The sequence below is a fragment of the Epinephelus moara genome, chromosome 24 (assembly GCF_006386435.1).
Source record: "Epinephelus moara isolate mb chromosome 24, YSFRI_EMoa_1.0, whole genome shotgun sequence".
In the NCBI taxonomy this organism is placed as follows: domain Eukaryota; kingdom Metazoa; phylum Chordata; class Actinopteri; order Perciformes; family Serranidae; genus Epinephelus; species Epinephelus moara.
The window spans coordinates 17,881,613-17,900,500 of record NC_065529.1 but is presented as its reverse complement, the minus strand read 5'-3'; the positions used below and the strand labels follow the sequence as shown (position 1 = coordinate 17,900,500).

General features: G+C 41.5%; 1 protein-coding gene across 2 annotated transcripts in view; it reads right to left on the bottom strand.

Moving 5' to 3' along the window:
• The window catches only part of LOC126386307 (arf-GAP with coiled-coil, ANK repeat and PH domain-containing protein 3-like), a 72,766-nt gene extending 53,878 nt beyond the window's left edge, over nucleotides 1-18,888 (bottom strand). For both annotated transcript variants that reach the window (XM_050038562.1, XM_050038563.1), the window contains exon 1: nucleotides 18,691-18,888. In XM_050038562.1, coding sequence (XP_049894519.1) covers nucleotides 18,691-18,737 — 47 coding nt within the window. In that variant the 5' untranslated portion in view covers nucleotides 18,738-18,888. The remainder of the gene's footprint in view (nucleotides 1-18,690) is intronic.

The window sequence follows — 18,888 nt, the reverse complement described above, 5'->3', positions numbered from 1 at the left end:
TGGAGGGGTGCACTGGGAGCCACGCATTTTCAGGTTTTCCCTGGTGAGACATTTTTATGAACATGTGGGTGAGACAAAGGAAGTCAACAGGATAATTAATATTCACTGTGGCTCAGCAGCTTTCTCCCACAGCTTAAAGGTCCCACAGGTGTAAATGTGTTTATCTATATGTGTGTTATCACTCTTAACAGACTGGCGACCTTTCACCCAATGCATGCTGGGATAGACGCCAGCCTCCTGTAACTACTGTATTTAATGCAATGCTGGTGTTTAGAAAACGCATTAATGGATACTTTATTCATGGCAAAGGTGAGCTCATATTAAAGGTTGATGTAATCAGTTTAATTGTATAAAATTGGAATTTGACCAGCTGGAGCTGCTCCAGGCATGTAAACGTACGCCGCTGTTTGGCTGCAATGATGTCTAATTATAAAAGTCAACTTTCAGCCTTGCCATTTGAATACTACAGCTTGAATACCTTTCAGAAAACACAGATGACCTTAGATCCAAAGTCTTCAGGGAGTCCTAGTTTTATCACAGGTGACACTTCCGAATGTCAATATACCAAGAGTACCACACAATACCTAAATTACTGTGAACACACACACACACACACACACACACACACACACATACAAAGTGATCCACTGATTTTGTCAGCAACATAAAAATTGACCATAATCTTAAAATCATAAACAACATGTCAGCACATTTTTATAAGTCACACAGACCCCAATATTCACACATATTCATACACACACACGGCCCCTTATTTTGAGTGTATGTGTGTGATGTAAGAACGGAAATGGAATCCGCTGAACAGGCCACGTAGACAATCTGTGACACACTCACAGACCAGATGAATTTACTTAGGGATAACATTTAAACATCTAATGAACACTGGGGCTGTACAGCTAATTCCATCGCCTCTTGTATCTGAGATTGCCCAGTGTCTGTTGGCCCAATTTGGCAATTCACTCACTCCAAAGTACTGCCTGTATCCCCGAATGTTGTATTAAAGATAACCTATGCAGGATTTATCTAAATAACGCCGACAGACTCATACAAAAGTAATCCCTCTCAGTCATCTCTTATAACCCACTAGAAGTGTGCGGCGGTGAATTTATCTGCAGAGACTGCCCTCTGCCTGTATTTTCTTCTTATTTTGCTGTGTTTGGGATGTTCCTGGACACAGTGTGCAGGTGAGGTCTGGACTTTATAAAAAGGTAGCATCCAGGTGCCAGACCATAGCCAGCATGCATCCAAGTGGAAGCTCTGAAAACTGCAGACACAGCGCTATGTCAAAACTCGTTACAAAATGAGAGTGAATCTGGGGTTGGCTTTCAGTTTTGCCTGCAAACTGACAATTCCTGCATAGTATACCTTTAAAGATTTACTTAACAGTTGGGGACAATGGCCATATTTTAATTTCTGACACTGAACTTGACACACTTTCTCAGTTAGATTCCCATGATGGCTATCAAGCATTCACATGTTACAACATGTTATAATTGTATTTACATATTAACTAATGATTACTTGGACATGTGGCACTGCTGTGACAAGAGAACAGAGAGGCTGGATGGAAAGTGGAGGGAAGGCTCAGGGGTTGTGTAAGAATGAAGAGACAGGTTTACATTAACACAAGGGGTGGTCTTACGCAAGACCCCTGCACACTGAGACAGCTAGAGAAACAAAGCATGCAGGACAGAGAGCCAACGTCTGGAGCATCTATGCAGTTACAGTCACAGTGCATGTGTGTATGTATGAGTGTGTACACTGCACACATCGTACTGTGTGTCATGGGGGGAGGGTGTTGTTTTTTTTAAGGAACAAGTATTTTCATGTTCCTTTTTTTAAACAGTACTATGTTTTCCTTGAGTGTATTTTGAGACAATAATTTACTTTTTATTTCAATACATTTTCCACTTATACCTTCTATAGTGTGCTGTAAATGTGGGCATTAAGTGTGAGGGTCAGAGCGCACAAGGAACCCTGCAGATTCCAAGTTGCCAGCTGCCTGGAAGAAAACCAAACAAAAGCACCACCTGTCTTTTGACCATGATGCAATGATGACAGAGCAAAACCCAGAACAAAAAGCAGCTTCCAGCAACAATCCCTCATCACATCTAGCCACACTTTTTATACTACAATCATCTTTAGAGGGATTTCCTTCAAAGAGCTACAAAAATGTTAATGACTGGAAAACTAATAGATCAACAAACTTCATATATTGGTGTGCACTCCATAACAAATTCTAGGTTTCATTAGAATTTAACTGTATTGAATTACTCGGATGTGAATTGAGCAAGCTCTATAGTTCCCCTATAATCAGTACCATATTACACAATCCTCTCCAGGAGCCTTCCTTTGCATTCACGCTTACATGTCAGTTCTCTTCTAGGAAACTGAAGAGTTAGCCAAAGAGGCATTATTGTTAAAAAAAGACATTTGAAATGCATTTAAAACCTACACACACACACACACACACACACACACACACACACACAAAAGTTCATGGAGGACAGTGCTGTTTACTTCATGGACCTGAAGTTGGCTGACTCGAGTTTGGCTTCACAAAAGTCAGTACAATGAACACTGACAGTTGCTACAGTGCCTTCACTGCAACTATATGATGCAAACCCTTTCAAAACTGTGTAAAAAATATGTGTGAAAATGGAGCTTTGCAGCTATGTTTTATTATCCAAAGTACAGCCCAAGTTGTAGTCACCATGAAACCTTTAGTCATGCTTCTTTCATATACAGTCGAGCCTTAATCTCCCTTCTCTCTGGCCAAAATCTCTCTTACAGAACCTCCCTGTTCAGCTAGCTACATCTGTCTACTCTATAGTGACATATGCACACACACACACAGACACACACACACACACACACACACACACACACGCACACCCACAGTAGACACACTGTAATTCCCACCATGATTCTACACCCACACGCTATGGTATATTGAGCATGGTCATCCTTCCTTCCTGCTGCAGGACATATTGTCCATTATCGACCAGTGACTTCGCTTCAGCTGTTCTGATTTTTTTTCCACTTGTATGCAATGGGCAATCCATCCAACAAATGGAAGGAGGCACTCCCCATGCGAAAGAGTGCATGTGTGCGTGTGTGTTTGACTTTGTGGGGGCGGGAATGATGGATCCAAGAAAGTGCGGGACTGCTGACACGGCAGATGGGAATGTTTTCATTTGGTTGCAAGGAATTCCACAGAGATCTGAGGCGAGGATGCGGGCTGAATAATGTAACAACAGGGAATGTGAAGGGAGTCCATCAGTTTTTTAAGAGAAAGATCAGTGTTCCTGTCTCTCCTTGTGTCTCTATAGGAGATTGGCCCGTCAATCAAAGTTGTGGTTTCAGATCTGCAGGGGTGTTTGGATTCAGTGGGGATCAGGGCTGGTGGGCTGCCAAAGGCACAGTGAGCCTGTGTCAACAACCTGCGAGGGGACGGTCGATGATGAACGGAGCTGAGGAGCAACTGAGAAGATAAAACAAATGAAAAAAGCTTAAACAAAATAAATGTTAATAAATGTTGGACTTTACCAAAGACACCGGAAGTTAAAGTCAGTGGTCCAATAATCTCACGCAATCCTGTTGAGCTTCCTCCACACAACATCACATACCACCCGGGGTGACAGGAACGTGGGTGGAGGAAGAGAAAGAGATGAGTGAAAGGGTTGAAGATGAGTAAACAGGAAGAAGAAACAACAAGCTGAAAATAATAATGTAAAGGAAAACTACACTGCACAAGCAAAACTAGAACAAAGGCAGAGAAAGCTGGGCCAAATCTGAACCAGCTGCTCAACTGGATCCCAGATGTGAGAGAGTGAGAGTCAATACACACACCATCTCTCCTAGTGTGCACGAGACGGCAATGAGCCAGAGTGAACCACATGACTATTTCATTTGTCACCTCGGGGAAGCTGTGTCTGAGCAGAGCCCGCCATTTGACAGGACAGCTGTCCACTTCCTCTTCTGGACTCTCCTCTTTCTTTTCCCAGCAATGTGTGTTTTTATTCATGCTTCACTGCCAGGATGTGTGTCCAACCCGCAGCGTAACTTGTGACGCATTCACTGTACTAATGTACGAAATATCAGGCAGGTTACCAGGACTACAGTAACGATGGAGACTATTAATCCTTAGTCCACTCCCTGTCTTCCATTCTCTTTCCTTGCACCTCATCTGAGTCCATCCATGCAGTCAATCCATCTCCTGCTTTCCATCAATTATCTCCCCTACTCTGGCAGACATCTATCATCCCTCCAGCCAAAACGCCTCCTCTTCCTGCATCCTTCTAACAACAATCAGTTAGAAAACAGACATGCAGACAGACAGACAGACAGACAGACACAGGTAATCCACTGAAACCCAATCCGCCTTGCTGCTGCAGCCCTGACATTGATTCCCATCCACATCCGCATTACCAAAAATGGGTGGAAAAAGAAGAGAGAAAGGAGGAGGCGGAGGAGAAAGAATCTTAAAAGGTGGAGAACAGGACATATTACCTGCAGGATAGATGTCAAGAGGAAGCCAAATGTGTACAATGAAAGAGAGAATCACTGAGAGTAGGAGTATGAGGGATGACAGATGTTGACAAAAGGCCTCTAACTCTTTATCTTTTTCTGTCTCTCCTCTGCCAGTCGGTTAAACCAGTTGGGTTGTTTTCCGAAGGCGAGCAAGGCACCGCATAATACCAACATTGTGTGTGGACGACAAACATCCACTTGCGGCTAAACGTCTCTTTTTACAGGAACATTAGTCATACCAACGTCAGAGGCAGGGATTTCTTTGACCAACGTGATCTTGAATGATAAACAGATAAACAACTGAAGAATGTGTGTGTATGTGTGTGTGAGAGTGAGAGAGAAAAGACAGTCTTGTGGAACTGGCTTGTCCCGATACATTTCTAAGTTTTGACGTGAGCCACTCGAACAGGATGTAAACAGCGAGGACTGAAGTTGATACTTCATGTTAGAGTTTAGTTTTAAAATGGTCAAGAAATGCTTCAGGATGAGAAATGATTTACTCATCCCTCAACTCTACTGTATAAAGAAGCGCAAAATTGTGTATGAAAAATCCAAAACAAACAAAAAGCCACCCTGAAGTTGAAAGCTCTGTTTCTACAGACAAAAACCTCACTGTTTTGAGACTCTTTTTATGCATAAAGCCATTTGGAGACACCGCGTCCTCCTCTAGGACCTATTGATTTTGCAGCAGAGGAACCCATAGGCTGATTGACCCCTCTCACCCTGCAGAATATAACCGTATAGCTATATGACACTATTACCATATGCTGCATACCAACATGTGCTCTGTATGTGCGAACACACACATGCCGCTTCATGTTTAACAGCTTTAAGCATGTGTGCACACATGTACTAATGTCTTGAGAGGGTTTATCCATGCATGCCTAAATGTGTGTCAGTCAGCACAGAGGCATTCCACATATTACACACCGGCTGGTCCTGCTTGTTTCCTCCAGTGTGATTTAACGACTTCCTGGGGTGTGAACTCTCCATGGCAAGTTTTGGGGTGCACATTTCATTTTTTCGGATGAGGGGGGGAAACATCTTCAAGAAACTCAAGCAAGTCCAGTTGCCTACGATATAGCACTTAGAATTACCATGACCTAAATGACTGAGAATCTTCACCGACATGCTTTAATGTTCAATTTATTTTCCTCACACTGGCCCTCATTTATGAAACAAATGTATGACAGAAAACTGGGCGTACGGTCATTTCCCAGCAAAACTCATCAATTAGCAATGTGGATGTGAGCAGATGCTACGATTAAATCTCATGTCTGGTCTCAGTGCGTGTACGCAAGTTTGAGTCATCATGAGCTGGCCATGCAGCAGAGTACATGTGGCTGAGTTGGAGGATGGGTATCAGACCATATTCTGGCTGACATCTAAGTATTTGCAGCCACATATAAATCACTTAAAAATGTACAGTATAGCCGCCACATGCACGCACGCTCTCTGTCACAGCTCGCTGTTGCCTGGCTCTGTGGGACTGGCTCCAGATGACTTAAGGATGAACACCAGTAGAGCCCGGCTCTGATTTATCTAAAACTTTTCTTTGTCGCTGACAAACCAAAGCATGTTAAGATCAATTATAATTAAAACATCATTTAAAGGAAATAAATAAACCGGCAACAGTGTAAATATTTAAATACTAGTAGCCTATGGGTTAATAAATTATTAACGGTGTCAGGCTTGGATAATAATTGTGCATCTGTGTCTCCTCCGCTACCAGTTACGCCCGAAATGGAAGCAGACCCAACATGCACAACCATACGCTCTTCAATTATAACCTTTTATACAATTAGGCTATTATAACGATATCAATATTGTAAAATATATCGGCTAAAATTATGAATATACATAGGCTATAGGTTGGTACATATCATGGATGTATAAAATGAATATTCCAACCTCGGCTGGAGTTCGATTGTCCACTGCAACACTGTTGACTGTAGCAATGATTTCTTTCCACATCACGTATTTCCAACTTACTTGGATGCCGCCTTTCAGGCTGCCAAATACAACCCAGTTGGTTAAATTGGATCTGGGACACCAGCAATTCCATTTCTAGCTCTGAGAAGTTTCTCCTCTTGGCCATATTGTTTCTCTACAAATCTCCAGGATATGTAAATGATGATTATTTTCAGTCATCTCATTTAACAACGCCCGGTCATCCCTATGCTATGTGATCAGTGAGATAAAAATGTTTCATGAATCACATGTAAACCCTATTGGTAGAGGATTTCTGCATTCAGATCTGCGCTGGTTTATACATTAGATTGACAGATGAGGGCCACTGTGTGTGCTGGAACACCTGTATTCACCCTGTCTAAAACACTCTGTTTTAGTGCCTGTCTGTTCAAGCCTTCACCCCAAAAAAGCCCAGTCTGCACTGATCGGTCAGTGTGTCTGGGTCTTCCACATTTCAGGGGCTCTGCACTGGCATTAAGCTGCAAACGGAGAAAACGGCACTTTCTGCTGTGAAAAATCACCAATAAAAGCTCTGAAACACAACCAGCCATTCTAGCACGATAAGGATCTGAATCTGGGAGACATTAACAACATCAGCAACCATGATTACAGGTTTCCCTGATGTTAGCATGTAGCTACATGTAGCAGTATATGTACCGTAAACACTAACAGTAGCATGTCTGGAGCAGATGAACATATAAAGCTGATGTCAGCTTATCTCGCAAAGAGAAGAAAAACATAAACAATGAAAACAGAGTATTTAGAATGAGGCCTGAGGTTTTTGCTAATTACTTTTATATACATTCACCTCATTATTTGAAATTTTGGCCACATTTAAAATCCAACATTGTAACATTACATATGAAAGAACATAGGAAAAAGCATAATAGGTCCCCTTTAAACCCTGCCTGGCTATACCAAGTCAGTCTCCTTGTTTGTCAAAGCATGGTTTTAAAGCTGGAAAAGCCTTGAAATATGCAGTTTAGTGAAGACAAAAGAAGTGTTTAAACTGGGCAGGACACCCAAGGATAGACAAACGTTTCCCACTGAGAAAATATTATGTAGTGCCAAAATGAAGAAAAGCAAGCCCAGGAACAAGATGCAGGCAATTTACTTAATAGTTTTGATTCGAGTTTCAACAGGCCTTGGCAGGATTTTGACAAACTCCCCACCGAATCCTGATCTCAGTGGGAGTGAATGACTGCAGTGAGAGCTGTGAGAAGGTTCAATTTGTGCCACATTTTTCTCTCTTGTAACTCATGACAGGAATCAAATGTGGTCAGGGATAGGACCTCTACATCGGCCACAAACCTATCTGACCTTGTTTCATATAAGGTTATTTCAAAATAATACCCAGAATCCCTTTCACAATGTCTAATGTCCCCGATTTGTGCCAGAGTGACTGGTGAGCTATGTAAAGCACAAAAACTGAAGCTCTCTCTTCAGAGTGCATGCTCCTGCTGATGATGGTAATGTCTTTATTGAAGAAGTCATTACATTAATTGGGAGTTTTAATTAATTGCCTTTTACCCTTTAGTCTACCTAAATATCAATCATTGTTCTATAACTGTAAAATGGAGCACGGAGGTAGAGGCATTACAGATGTGACCATAAAATGACCGCTTGTTGAACCTCTCTGCTGAAATGCAACTGTTTAGAAATAGCTTAGCAACCAAAACTGGGCATCTGCTCTTTATTTGGTTTATGGAAGTTTATATAATGAGTACGTATTTATTTATAATACTGTCCATAATATAGTGGCTGACCAGCTTTACCCCACAGCATTGAATCATTACTGCTTCTTTATTTCCCTGTTTCATAAATGGATCATTAACTGGTCAAAATGCTGGCTTTCTTCCTGACATGTGCAGCTTTAGCCTCAAATTTTTAGCATTATATTATGTATAAAGTGTCCATATCCGAGAGCCTTTACTATGATTCTTGATTTAAAATGATGCAGCTGGGGACAGAGTTTTTAACTATCTGACGGAGTTGGTGTTGTTTAGTTCTCCGATTTTATCAGACGCCTGTTGGTCATTGCTTTGGCCGACAAAATCCATGGTCGCCAGCTTGAAAAGAGAAACCTGTTTTTATTTATTTCTGTGTGAGGAATTGGGCCTGCAGGGAGCAATACACAAAAAAATGTCTTTGTTTGTATCCATGATTTGTTCTTATTATTCTCATTTTATTAGTACCCAGTGTTTTCTTATTGTATGGTCTGATTGACAATAAAGTTCACTTTGACTTTGGCTTTATTTTATCTCTTCTTTCAAGTAGAAGAAAATTTTACGAGTGGTAGAGAGCACTCTCATCAGGACAAGATAAACATCTGGCTTGCATAGTTCACAAATTGTTTGTCCAATGCAAGGAACAAATTTAAAATTTAGGTAACATAAAAAACTGCATAAATAGCATATGATCAAATTTAGATTATAATATGTTCACGAGTAATTACACTGATAGGATTATTACATTTGTGGGCTGATGACACAGTATTGAGCTGAAAGATGGCACACGCTCTGCTACGACAGCTCAGACTGTACTCCATCTCACCCCACTGCCCTCTGGGCACAGGTACAGAGCACTTAGGTGCGGTTACAATACGTCACTGTGTGCTGTTGTACAGTATACTTGATGTTGTGCATATTGTTACTGCATGATGTGTGTTTGCTGTTGTCTGATAAGGTACAGTGCTGGGAAAAAGAATTTCCCCTTGGGGACAATAAAGTCTAAGTCTATGGGTCCATTGATTCCAATTAAGACTATAAAAACATTTAAAAGATATTACATGCGTTCAACTTACGAATGACTACATACTAGAGCTGGGCATCATTTCAAAAATTACAATACCAGTACCAGCACCCTTAAAGCAATACCAATACCAACTGAGTACTTTGTTTGATACCCATAATGTGACTGGAGTGGTGTGTAGTATACGGTAAAACCTCAATTAATAGCTCTGGCTTCAATTTGCTTTAATCAATGAACTCAACTGGCACACATTTGGGACAGGCTTTTAATTCATTTCACATAAAACTCTTGCTCAGCAAAGATGAAAATTAATAACACATTGTTTTTTTTAAAACAAATATGAATATTACTTTTATAAAAAAAAAAATCACTACTGCTGAAGCTCTTCTTCTTACAGCCTTTTTTTTGGTGGCATCTCCAATTCTTGGTCATGTGATGTGAGAGTACTGGGCGTTACCAGTGCCAATAGGTAACTTGAGATCAGATGAGAATCATCATTTAGCACACCTGAGTAAGAACAGATTTGGACGTTTAAGAACGTTTGCTTATTTTCCCCCTAGCAGAAATTGAAGAGAAAATTAAGAGAATGTTGCTGCATGAGGCCCATTATTTCAAAAATTACTCAACTCAAGAGGTGAATTTGCATCCATTATCACTGTAAACTGTGTATGCTCTGGTTAGGTGTAGCAACAGCAACAAAGGGGGGCTTAGCTGTCATCAAAGCCATCAAGACCTTGAATGCACGTTTGTACATACAATCACTTTAAATCCACAACAAACACCCTTGCTGTCCTTGTTTTTAATCTTGAAAAATCTGAGCAAAATCTAAACTGCACTGGTTCAAGCATCCCTCTGTGAAGCATTACCATGAGGGCAGGTCTAAAAATAACCCAGGCTAGATTAGGTTAAAGGTCAGATTCATACTATGGATAAACCTGTAAAGCCATGGCTAATGGTACCTGAACTGAAAAACATTAATATTCCCCCCAACAAGCACAGAAATCCTGAGTGCAACAGATCGACGGCTCACAAGTCCTTTGAACTGCAATCAGACATAAACTGTGTCAAACTAGTTCCTGCAGTTCTACATCATCCTGCACACTGCTGCTGCTGCTGCTGCTGCTGAATGGGAAGGGGGATTGTACTGAGGTTCTCAGGGTAAGAGGCTGATAGTGTGTGAGCTTTAATAGGGTGTGTAGCCTATCCAGTTGATTTAATCAGAGAGTGTGGTTACTGATAATCCTATTTCATATATGGGTCCCGCACTAAGTCCGCCGGCAACACGTGCAGCAGACTGGCAGGGAAGCTGCTGCACTGTGGATTCTGTGGAAGTGTCCACGTGCTGGACTGATGTTCCCATGAACATGTCAAACCACTGTATGCCTGGCAAGCAGGCAGAGACAGGAATATGAAAATATGATTAGCCTACATGCCCACATGTATGCAAAAATGCACGTGCAACACAAATGCAGACCAGATAAGGACAATGAAATCGTCATATAGGCTCAGATCACTGCACGTGTAACCATCACCGCATACTAAAGATTTGGTACTAACTGTACCGTCTCTGGGCTCCAAAAACAAGGATCAGTATCAGCACTGGTAACAAAAATAGCCTTTATTTTTTTTCAAAAGCACAGCTGAAAATGGGAAGTGGGTGGAGGGGTTCTGGTAAGAGAGATCCCTGTTAAGGCTTCTTGATGTGCTGTAGGCCTAATTCAATCAATCACCAGTGACAGCAGGGACCGCAGTGACACACCTGCTCTTATGGGAGGCTTTACAGTCAGACAGAGCTTAAAGATTTCTTCTTAGATCCACATGTGGGTTATTGATCTTATGTTGACATCTGAATTGGGCTTCTGTATGAATAATCACGTTGGATTAAGCCATTAGAGCCTGATCTCAGGTCAGAGGAATTCCAGATTTGTAAGGAGAGAAGCAATCAAGATCTGTGAACTGCACACAAGATGTTTCAAACAAACAGATCAGTAGCCACACAAGATGCTGTGTGAGCAGATCTGCAGCTTGCAAGCTCTGGGGCTGCCAAAAACATTAAATTACTTCTTGAAAAATGATGACTGGCTCCAAGATTTTTGTATTTGACAAACATCTGCAGACAGCTACTGAACTTCTTGAGGTCACATGTGGTGCCACATGGCGCTCATTTACAGAAGCAGTGTGCTCATTTTATCTGACATCATCTGGGGGCATCAATTTGATGCACACAGGCTTTCAAATCAGTAAGGGTGGGGCTAACCTCTTTGTTCAGCTGGTCCACTGTCTTTCAACAGTGAATTTTCTTTGTTGAGGAGAGAAAGAGTACCACAAATCTGTATATTAGAGGGTTAGAGAAGACATAGATGCTGGAGCTCTAAACCTAGTAACCCCTATCCTCCTGTCCGCCAGCACCACATCTCCACTACCACAACTCCTTTGAACTAACCACAATTTTTCATGCTTCTGACATGAAAGACATGTTTCCTGCAGTTCACAGCCGGAGCGTTCCACCAAGGCCTCTACCTTTACACACACAGTGGGAACTAAAATATTTATGTGAACTGATGGGGGATGTCAGATATTTTTACCAGCCCTGACGCTCTGCATTGTCTTTTTGTGACACTTGTAGGTTACGAGAGTTTAAAAGGTCAATTGGTGGTTAAATGGTTGCTTCCCTGGGGTCGGGGAGGAGAGTTACTGATGTCATCACCAACATCATTAGGAGTTTACCAAAAAACAATCACTGTTTCGATGGTCCTCGATCTACTGAAGCTCAACCTGTCAGAGCTTTTCTCCCATAATAAAAGAGTGTGTTATTAGCAATGTGTATCTTTAATATATAAATATAAAGCACAGCATTGCTTTTTCAATTACTAACTGAATACTTATGGGAATACTTCACCCCCCAACTGACCATTTGGATATCAGTCACTCACCCTGTGTTACAATGAATTCATGCAGAAAACTTTGTTTTTCTCCCAAGGCTCCACGGTGAATGAAGAATCCAAAACCAGAAAACTCTTGATGAGTTGAAGTCATTGGTGAGCACATTTAACAACAGCAAAACTACATGAAAATATCTGTTTACAAACTCTCATAACTTGCGGAGTATAATCCAAGTCTCATTTATCAAGTCATATGCTCAGTACTTAGAAAACAGAGAGCCCTCTCCCACGGGCAACTGAATTGAAAGTGAAAGTAAAATAACAGTAATTTTACCTTGCTGAACATGGGAGCTGCTGGTCTACCACTTCTTTGATCAGTTAGTTTGTTTGTGTTATTTTGTGACTTTGGTGTTTTAGAGGGTTAGTTCAAATTCACTAAAGTCACACAGTAACACAAACAAATTACCAGTGGAGGCAGTGGTAGATGGGCAACTCCCCCATTCAGCAAGGTAAAATTACTGTTTTTATCAATGGAGTCTGGCTTTGAAGAGAACATAGATAAGTTTTGCTTTCAGTTCAGTTCCCCATTGGAAAGGACTGTCTGTTTGGCAGTACCAAAGTACTGAGCATTCAGCTGGACAAATGAGACTTGGATTTTACTGCATGTGTTGTGCAAGAGTTCGTAAACAGATGTTCGATGTAGTTTTGCTGTTGTTAAACGCAGACCCCGATGATTTTAATCAATCAAGAATTTTCTTCATTTTTTGATTCTTTGCTCACCGGAGGATAGACTTAGTAGTCTATAAATAAAAAATATTTCCAGATATTTTGTAGGGTTCACAAATTCAGATATAAAATAAAGTACCCAATAATCAAAATCTACAATTTAATAGTCTGGACCACACTGTCAGATACGCCCAGTTATATACTACATGCATTTACACTATATATGCATCACAGGGGCAAAAAATATGTACATGGAGGTGATTTTAGCAATTCTTTACATTAATTTCAGTTGGCTGCTTGTGCAGATTAAAAAAAACACTTTCATCATAAACGTGCTGATGTGTAATACCAGCCATTGAAATATTAAGCCTACATACATCCCCCCAATGTGTTGGACCAAGTTGAGCATAAATAAATTGTTTGACCCTCCTATACCTTCAGAGAAAAGCCTTTTGCTCTGAGGGGCAAATTCCTCAAGATTAGTGTCAAATGCAAGAGATTTGTTTGCCATTTTCTGGTGTTTGCCAGTAAACACTGATGGTTGTTCTGAGATTAAAGGAAAGAGAAATCTCAAGCGGAGCAATTTTGTTAAAGTCATCTTTAGCAAAACAAATAACAGGAGCGATAAAAGCTTTAACTGGATGGAGAAGCTCCTTATATGGAAGGTAAGAGGATAGGGATTCTAAGCCAGCATGGTCGTTTTCTTTCTGTCAGAGCACATCTCCTGCGTACGTGGATGCATTAGGGAGAGTGGTGGGGAATAAGTGTCTTGACATTAGCAACTTAATGTGAGTGGTCTGGAATCTTTCTGAACGTTTTGCCAAGGACTTGATGTTGCAGAATGGATCTATTTCTGGAGAAGGTCAGCAGGTCAGCGTGGCTCCGAAAGAGGTTTTCTCCAAAATAAGTTAAAGACAAACAGACAAGGACAACGCTGGCACTTCATACTTCCATGGCTTCAGTCTGGAACACTTTCCAGGCATCACTGCATTACCAAACATGTAGTTCATCAATGTCAGCCTACTCTGGCAACAGGTAATCTCATTCAGCACTTTAATGCATTTTCTTTTCTACTATAAAATCATCTGCTCTGTTTCAAGGTCACCACTCACTGTTCCATGTATCCTGCAAATATCACTACTGTGCTCTCTCTGCTGGCTTGTGTTTCAGTGTTGACAGAGACAGATGTGAGCCTCTCCTTACATCCTTGACTGAGGCAGAGGCTGGTGGAGAGAGGTGGTTGCCATGCCCGCCGAATCGGCTGGTCACCCTTGGCAACAAAAGGGCTACTTTCCCTCCTCCGTCTAGAGAAGGCAACATGGTGCCTATTTACATATTTCACAGGCTGCTGCCCAACAGGAATTCATTATTTGCAGATAAGCAAAATGATGATGTGTGTAAAAAGGAGGATTATAGGTGATGATGGAACAGGTGGGGTATAAAAACTGCAAAGCTAAGAGGAACCACAGCACCAGACAGATATGTAGAGCATCGAAAAGCACTTAAATCTGCCAATAAATGGAGACATGCTTTTATAATAATGTAGAGAATCACATATAAGAGCGCCATTTTACATAGTACTCACAAATCTCTGACCAAACCCCGTCCGCCAATGACTTAAAATATATTACTCTTTAAGTATCAAGATGTAGACTGTCTAGATTTCCAATAGAATTTATTTCTGACAACTCTTCATGGCTACAGATTTGTGTTAACGTGATGATTATGGAACTTAATAAGCTGGGACTGGAGACGCAACGCAAGCAATAACATCTTGTATTTATGAGTAATAGAGAGCGCAGGGGAAGTGAATGAAAAAATAATCAGTCTGGATCAGTCAACATAATAAGACATACCTAGTCTGTTTACCTTTCCCACAGAATGTGGGGTTTAAGAGCTGCCTCTATCAACAAAAGCACGCTGACTGCACTGACAAGGTTGTGACCTCATATCTGTAATTCCTGCAGGTAACCATGGCAACCACAGGGGAAGTACACACCTAACAGGAGCAAAACAGGTGCTACCCAACAAAGAATAAATCATCAGCAAAACTGACTTCTGAACAGGCAGCGACGCTCAGATACGATCAGATAACTGACAAGATTTAAACATCTCTCTCAGTGTATTGTTAACTTCTGCTGGCTGCACGGTGCGACATGTAGCAACCTGGAGCCTGGAGAGATTATCGGAATATGAATCAATTAGCGAGCAGGTTTGGCAACTTTAGAGTGATATGAAAGTGGTGAGTGTAACACAATCCTATTCAGTCCTGTGGGAAATGATTTACTGTTCATGATGACTGATGACACTGGATTTGACTTAGCTGAATATTTTATGCAGAAAATTAGTCCTTGTAAATGCTGGATGGTTTTTCAGTGCACTACTATAAAGCATCTTTAACAATATTTCATTTTTTTTCTAAATCTCTTGAACTAAGGTCACAGGTTTATTCACAACAAGTTATAACATCAAAAAGGTTGAATATAAGACTGTTGTAGGTTTTGTAGCACATTTTCAACATAACATTTTTTGTGTCCACCCTGCCTATCTGTCTCTTCCCATCACTTTGTGAAGCTTGTTGACTCACTCACTCAACCTGTCTGGATAGCCCGATGCTGTGTACTGTATGTGGGTGGGATAAAAATGACAGAAAGAGGCAGACAGGTGCGGCTGGTTCCCCGGATCTGTAAAGCCCCAGCTGTACGCTCACCGGCCTGAGATACCCAGAGGGGACATCTGCTATTCCATATCCCGTATTTTAATTTTGTTATTAGTCTACATATGACACTGATGCCTTAACGCTGGGGAGACACACCTGAAATAAATGAGGGTTTCTCACCAACACCACCAATAACTACATTTATTACTCTAATAAACTGAACTACTAATGAATTACACATCTTCAGTGTCAAACACCTAATTTCCTGTCTTCTGGTTAATTGTGTGCACCAATTTGTTCCTTCTGTATCATCGTATGGTGGAAATGTCATATTATTTCCTGCTTCAACTGTGCACAATTGTTTCCTCTTCTTTCCACTTTATGGCAGATTGCAACCATTGCTTTGGAGGTTGTATTTGGACTGCAAATACTGATTAATTTCATTATCTGCTGATTATTTTCTGGAAATATTTACACCGATGCTTTACTTTTACTATCCATGACATGTATCAAAACAGAAAGTAAGTGGACCCGCTTGTCACAGTGAAACTCATCTCTGTGTGGGAAAATCATGTAATGACGGCGTCTTTTCAAAGCACCCACTCTCCTCTTCCATTCTTAAATTCTCTGTCCTCTTTTCTCCCAGCTCCCATTTGTCTCACTTAGAGCAGCTGTTGCTAGGCAACAGCTCACACCCACATATGCATATTAATACTTATATCACAACAATGTCGTCAATGTAAGACCTAAATATAAGTTGTACAAGGACCATGTAATACTTGCCTTTAGGATAACTGGGTCTTTAAGGTGATTTACAAAATTAAATCGCAGATAAGTAAGACAATCAATAACACGCTACACCTGGCACTGCTTATCAAAATATCATGTTCAAATCAGTTGGTTTAAGTTTATAATAATGCCCATGTTGAAAACTTGTCTGACCACACTTCTGTTCTGCCATCAAAACAAGACCACAAGCATGAGAACTTCTCTAAACTCGAGCCAAAAACTGACCCAATCTGCCTCCAGAGAATCAGATTACAACCATTTAACAAAGCAACAACTACAGGCAGGTGCACAGGGCTTCGTCTCAGGTTTGGTTACAGAATGAATGAATACAGCAGGTGACCACTGAATAAAAGACAGGGCAGGGAAGAGAAAATGAGTTTAGCATATAAAGCAAAAAGATGTGTGTTATAGATACCCAGACAAAAATTCTTTCATGCTCACCCAATCATGCACACACACATACAGGACTGGCACAAGTTAAGACCTGCAGTGCGAGGGTGTGTGTGAGCTGTTTTAGAACCATGTGTGGGAAGACAGACAGGACCGGCTCTCTGCGCTTCATACTTCTGTTTCTCCAGCATGACACAACGAGGAGGAGAAAGAAACCTGGAGCACTAGTCACTCCAAATTAATGGAAAATGGTCTGCAATGACTGTCTTTAATTAGATGACAGAGTCCGTTTATGGTAATAGTTGTGTCACATGAAATTACTCTCTGAACAAAGCCTTCTTTATTTATTAGGAGTTGTTCTTTTTTTTGGTAGAAAACAATGTGTGTGTTCACATGCACTCAAGTATCCTGAGCCTTGTTCAGCAGAGTGTCCAGGCAGCCAGAAACCAAACCCAAGAAATGCACTGATGATCAGAAACCTGATAATATCATGTACAGGAGGTAACTCATGTTCCATCTTAATCCATACATGATCCAAAACAGGATAAGAGTCCTCATCACCATCGTCATGATCCCAGTATTACGCAATATCACATTTTCCCTACTGCTTGTAAACCCAAGGAAACATCAGCTTCCTTTGTCAGTGTTGGAATTTTCCAAATAACAGCCTTCATAAGACCATGGGAAAGTGAACCAGGCAGAAAATGTCTCTTCCTGTGACCTCCCGTCTCGGCCATCCATCATTGAGGTGGGATTTAAGCAGCAAATTGAACGTCTGTCTCTCTCAGCTCTCTTTCTATCATTTCCACTGTCTGCTCACTCACTCAAATCACAAACTATCTGTGAGTCGTTCAACAAACAGGGTAAGTTGTGTCTGACATAGACGAAAAGGGGAGAGGGAAGCGACAAAAATGACAAACACGGAGAACAGAGAGCAAACAGGCAACAGACACTGACATGGAGAAACAGAACAGAAGACAGAAATATAGACAGAACAAAATATTTGTAGAACGTTCTGCTACTTCTCAGTGAAACACCGAATAAATGACACTATAGCAGCCCATCTCCCTGGCATAGTTAACAGGGCATCCCTGGCCTACATGCTGTCAGGATCTCCTCTGCTAGTTTCTCATCAGCCTGCACAGGAGTGCCAGACTGGCACGTGGACTGAGTGTGGCTACAACCCTCCAGCGGGCAGGCGAGGGGCCGAACAGCTGGATCTGTGCCCAGGATACGAGCTCCAACCCTGCAGAGAGAGCGCATACTCCTCTCCCTGCTGCCTCTTTGCCAGCCAGGCCAAAGCTGCTGCTGCTGCTGCTGCTGCAAGGGCATCTCCTCTCCAGTCTCCCACCACCAGTGGGTGACAGGGCCTCCTCCATGAGCAATGAAAAGACTGCACCCAAACTGTGTGCCATGCTGCAACACTCATTCACACACAGGAGGGTCCCATTTAACACTGTCACTTGTTACAAGGCTACATTAAAGGTGGCCCTTTTTTTATTCAGTGCATACCAGGTTGTTGATTAAAGCAAGCTGAAAATCACTTATCTTTCTTTTTTTACACTACAGCAAAATGGACCCTCACTGTGCGTGGTTACGTTAACGTTACAACCCACATTCAAAAATCAGACACATTACATCCACTGACACCCGCGTGTCTTCCAGCAAAATGCATCACAGTGCAAATAAATGTTTAATAACCTACAAATTATCGCATTTAGAAAAAAATACAGGAAAGGAGATTTAAGATTTGATTTTGAAAAATGTAATAAAAGACCAAAATGAAAGAAAAACGACATCATGCTGTTGGACAGCAGCGAATCAGACATTAATCACCACACTACTGATGCCATCATTAATTCCACATGAGTGCAGAGCGTTTAGTGCCCATCTACAAAAAAAAATCATGCGTAAAAGAAGGTGTGCCATTTTTGCGCACCGCTGTGATGTGCCTGCAAGGAGCAGCTTTACCTGAATCGGGGTGAATCTTTTATACATTCTTCAAAGTCCACCGTCATTTTTGCGTTTTCTCGTGTATTCCCACTTCAGTCTGCCAATGTCATTGCCCGCGGCGGGATGTCGCTTGAACCGTGCGGATGGTAACTGGTGTCCCCTGACGCGCAGCAGTCTGTCGCCCCTCTCCCGGTGGCACCGTGACACAAAATGCGA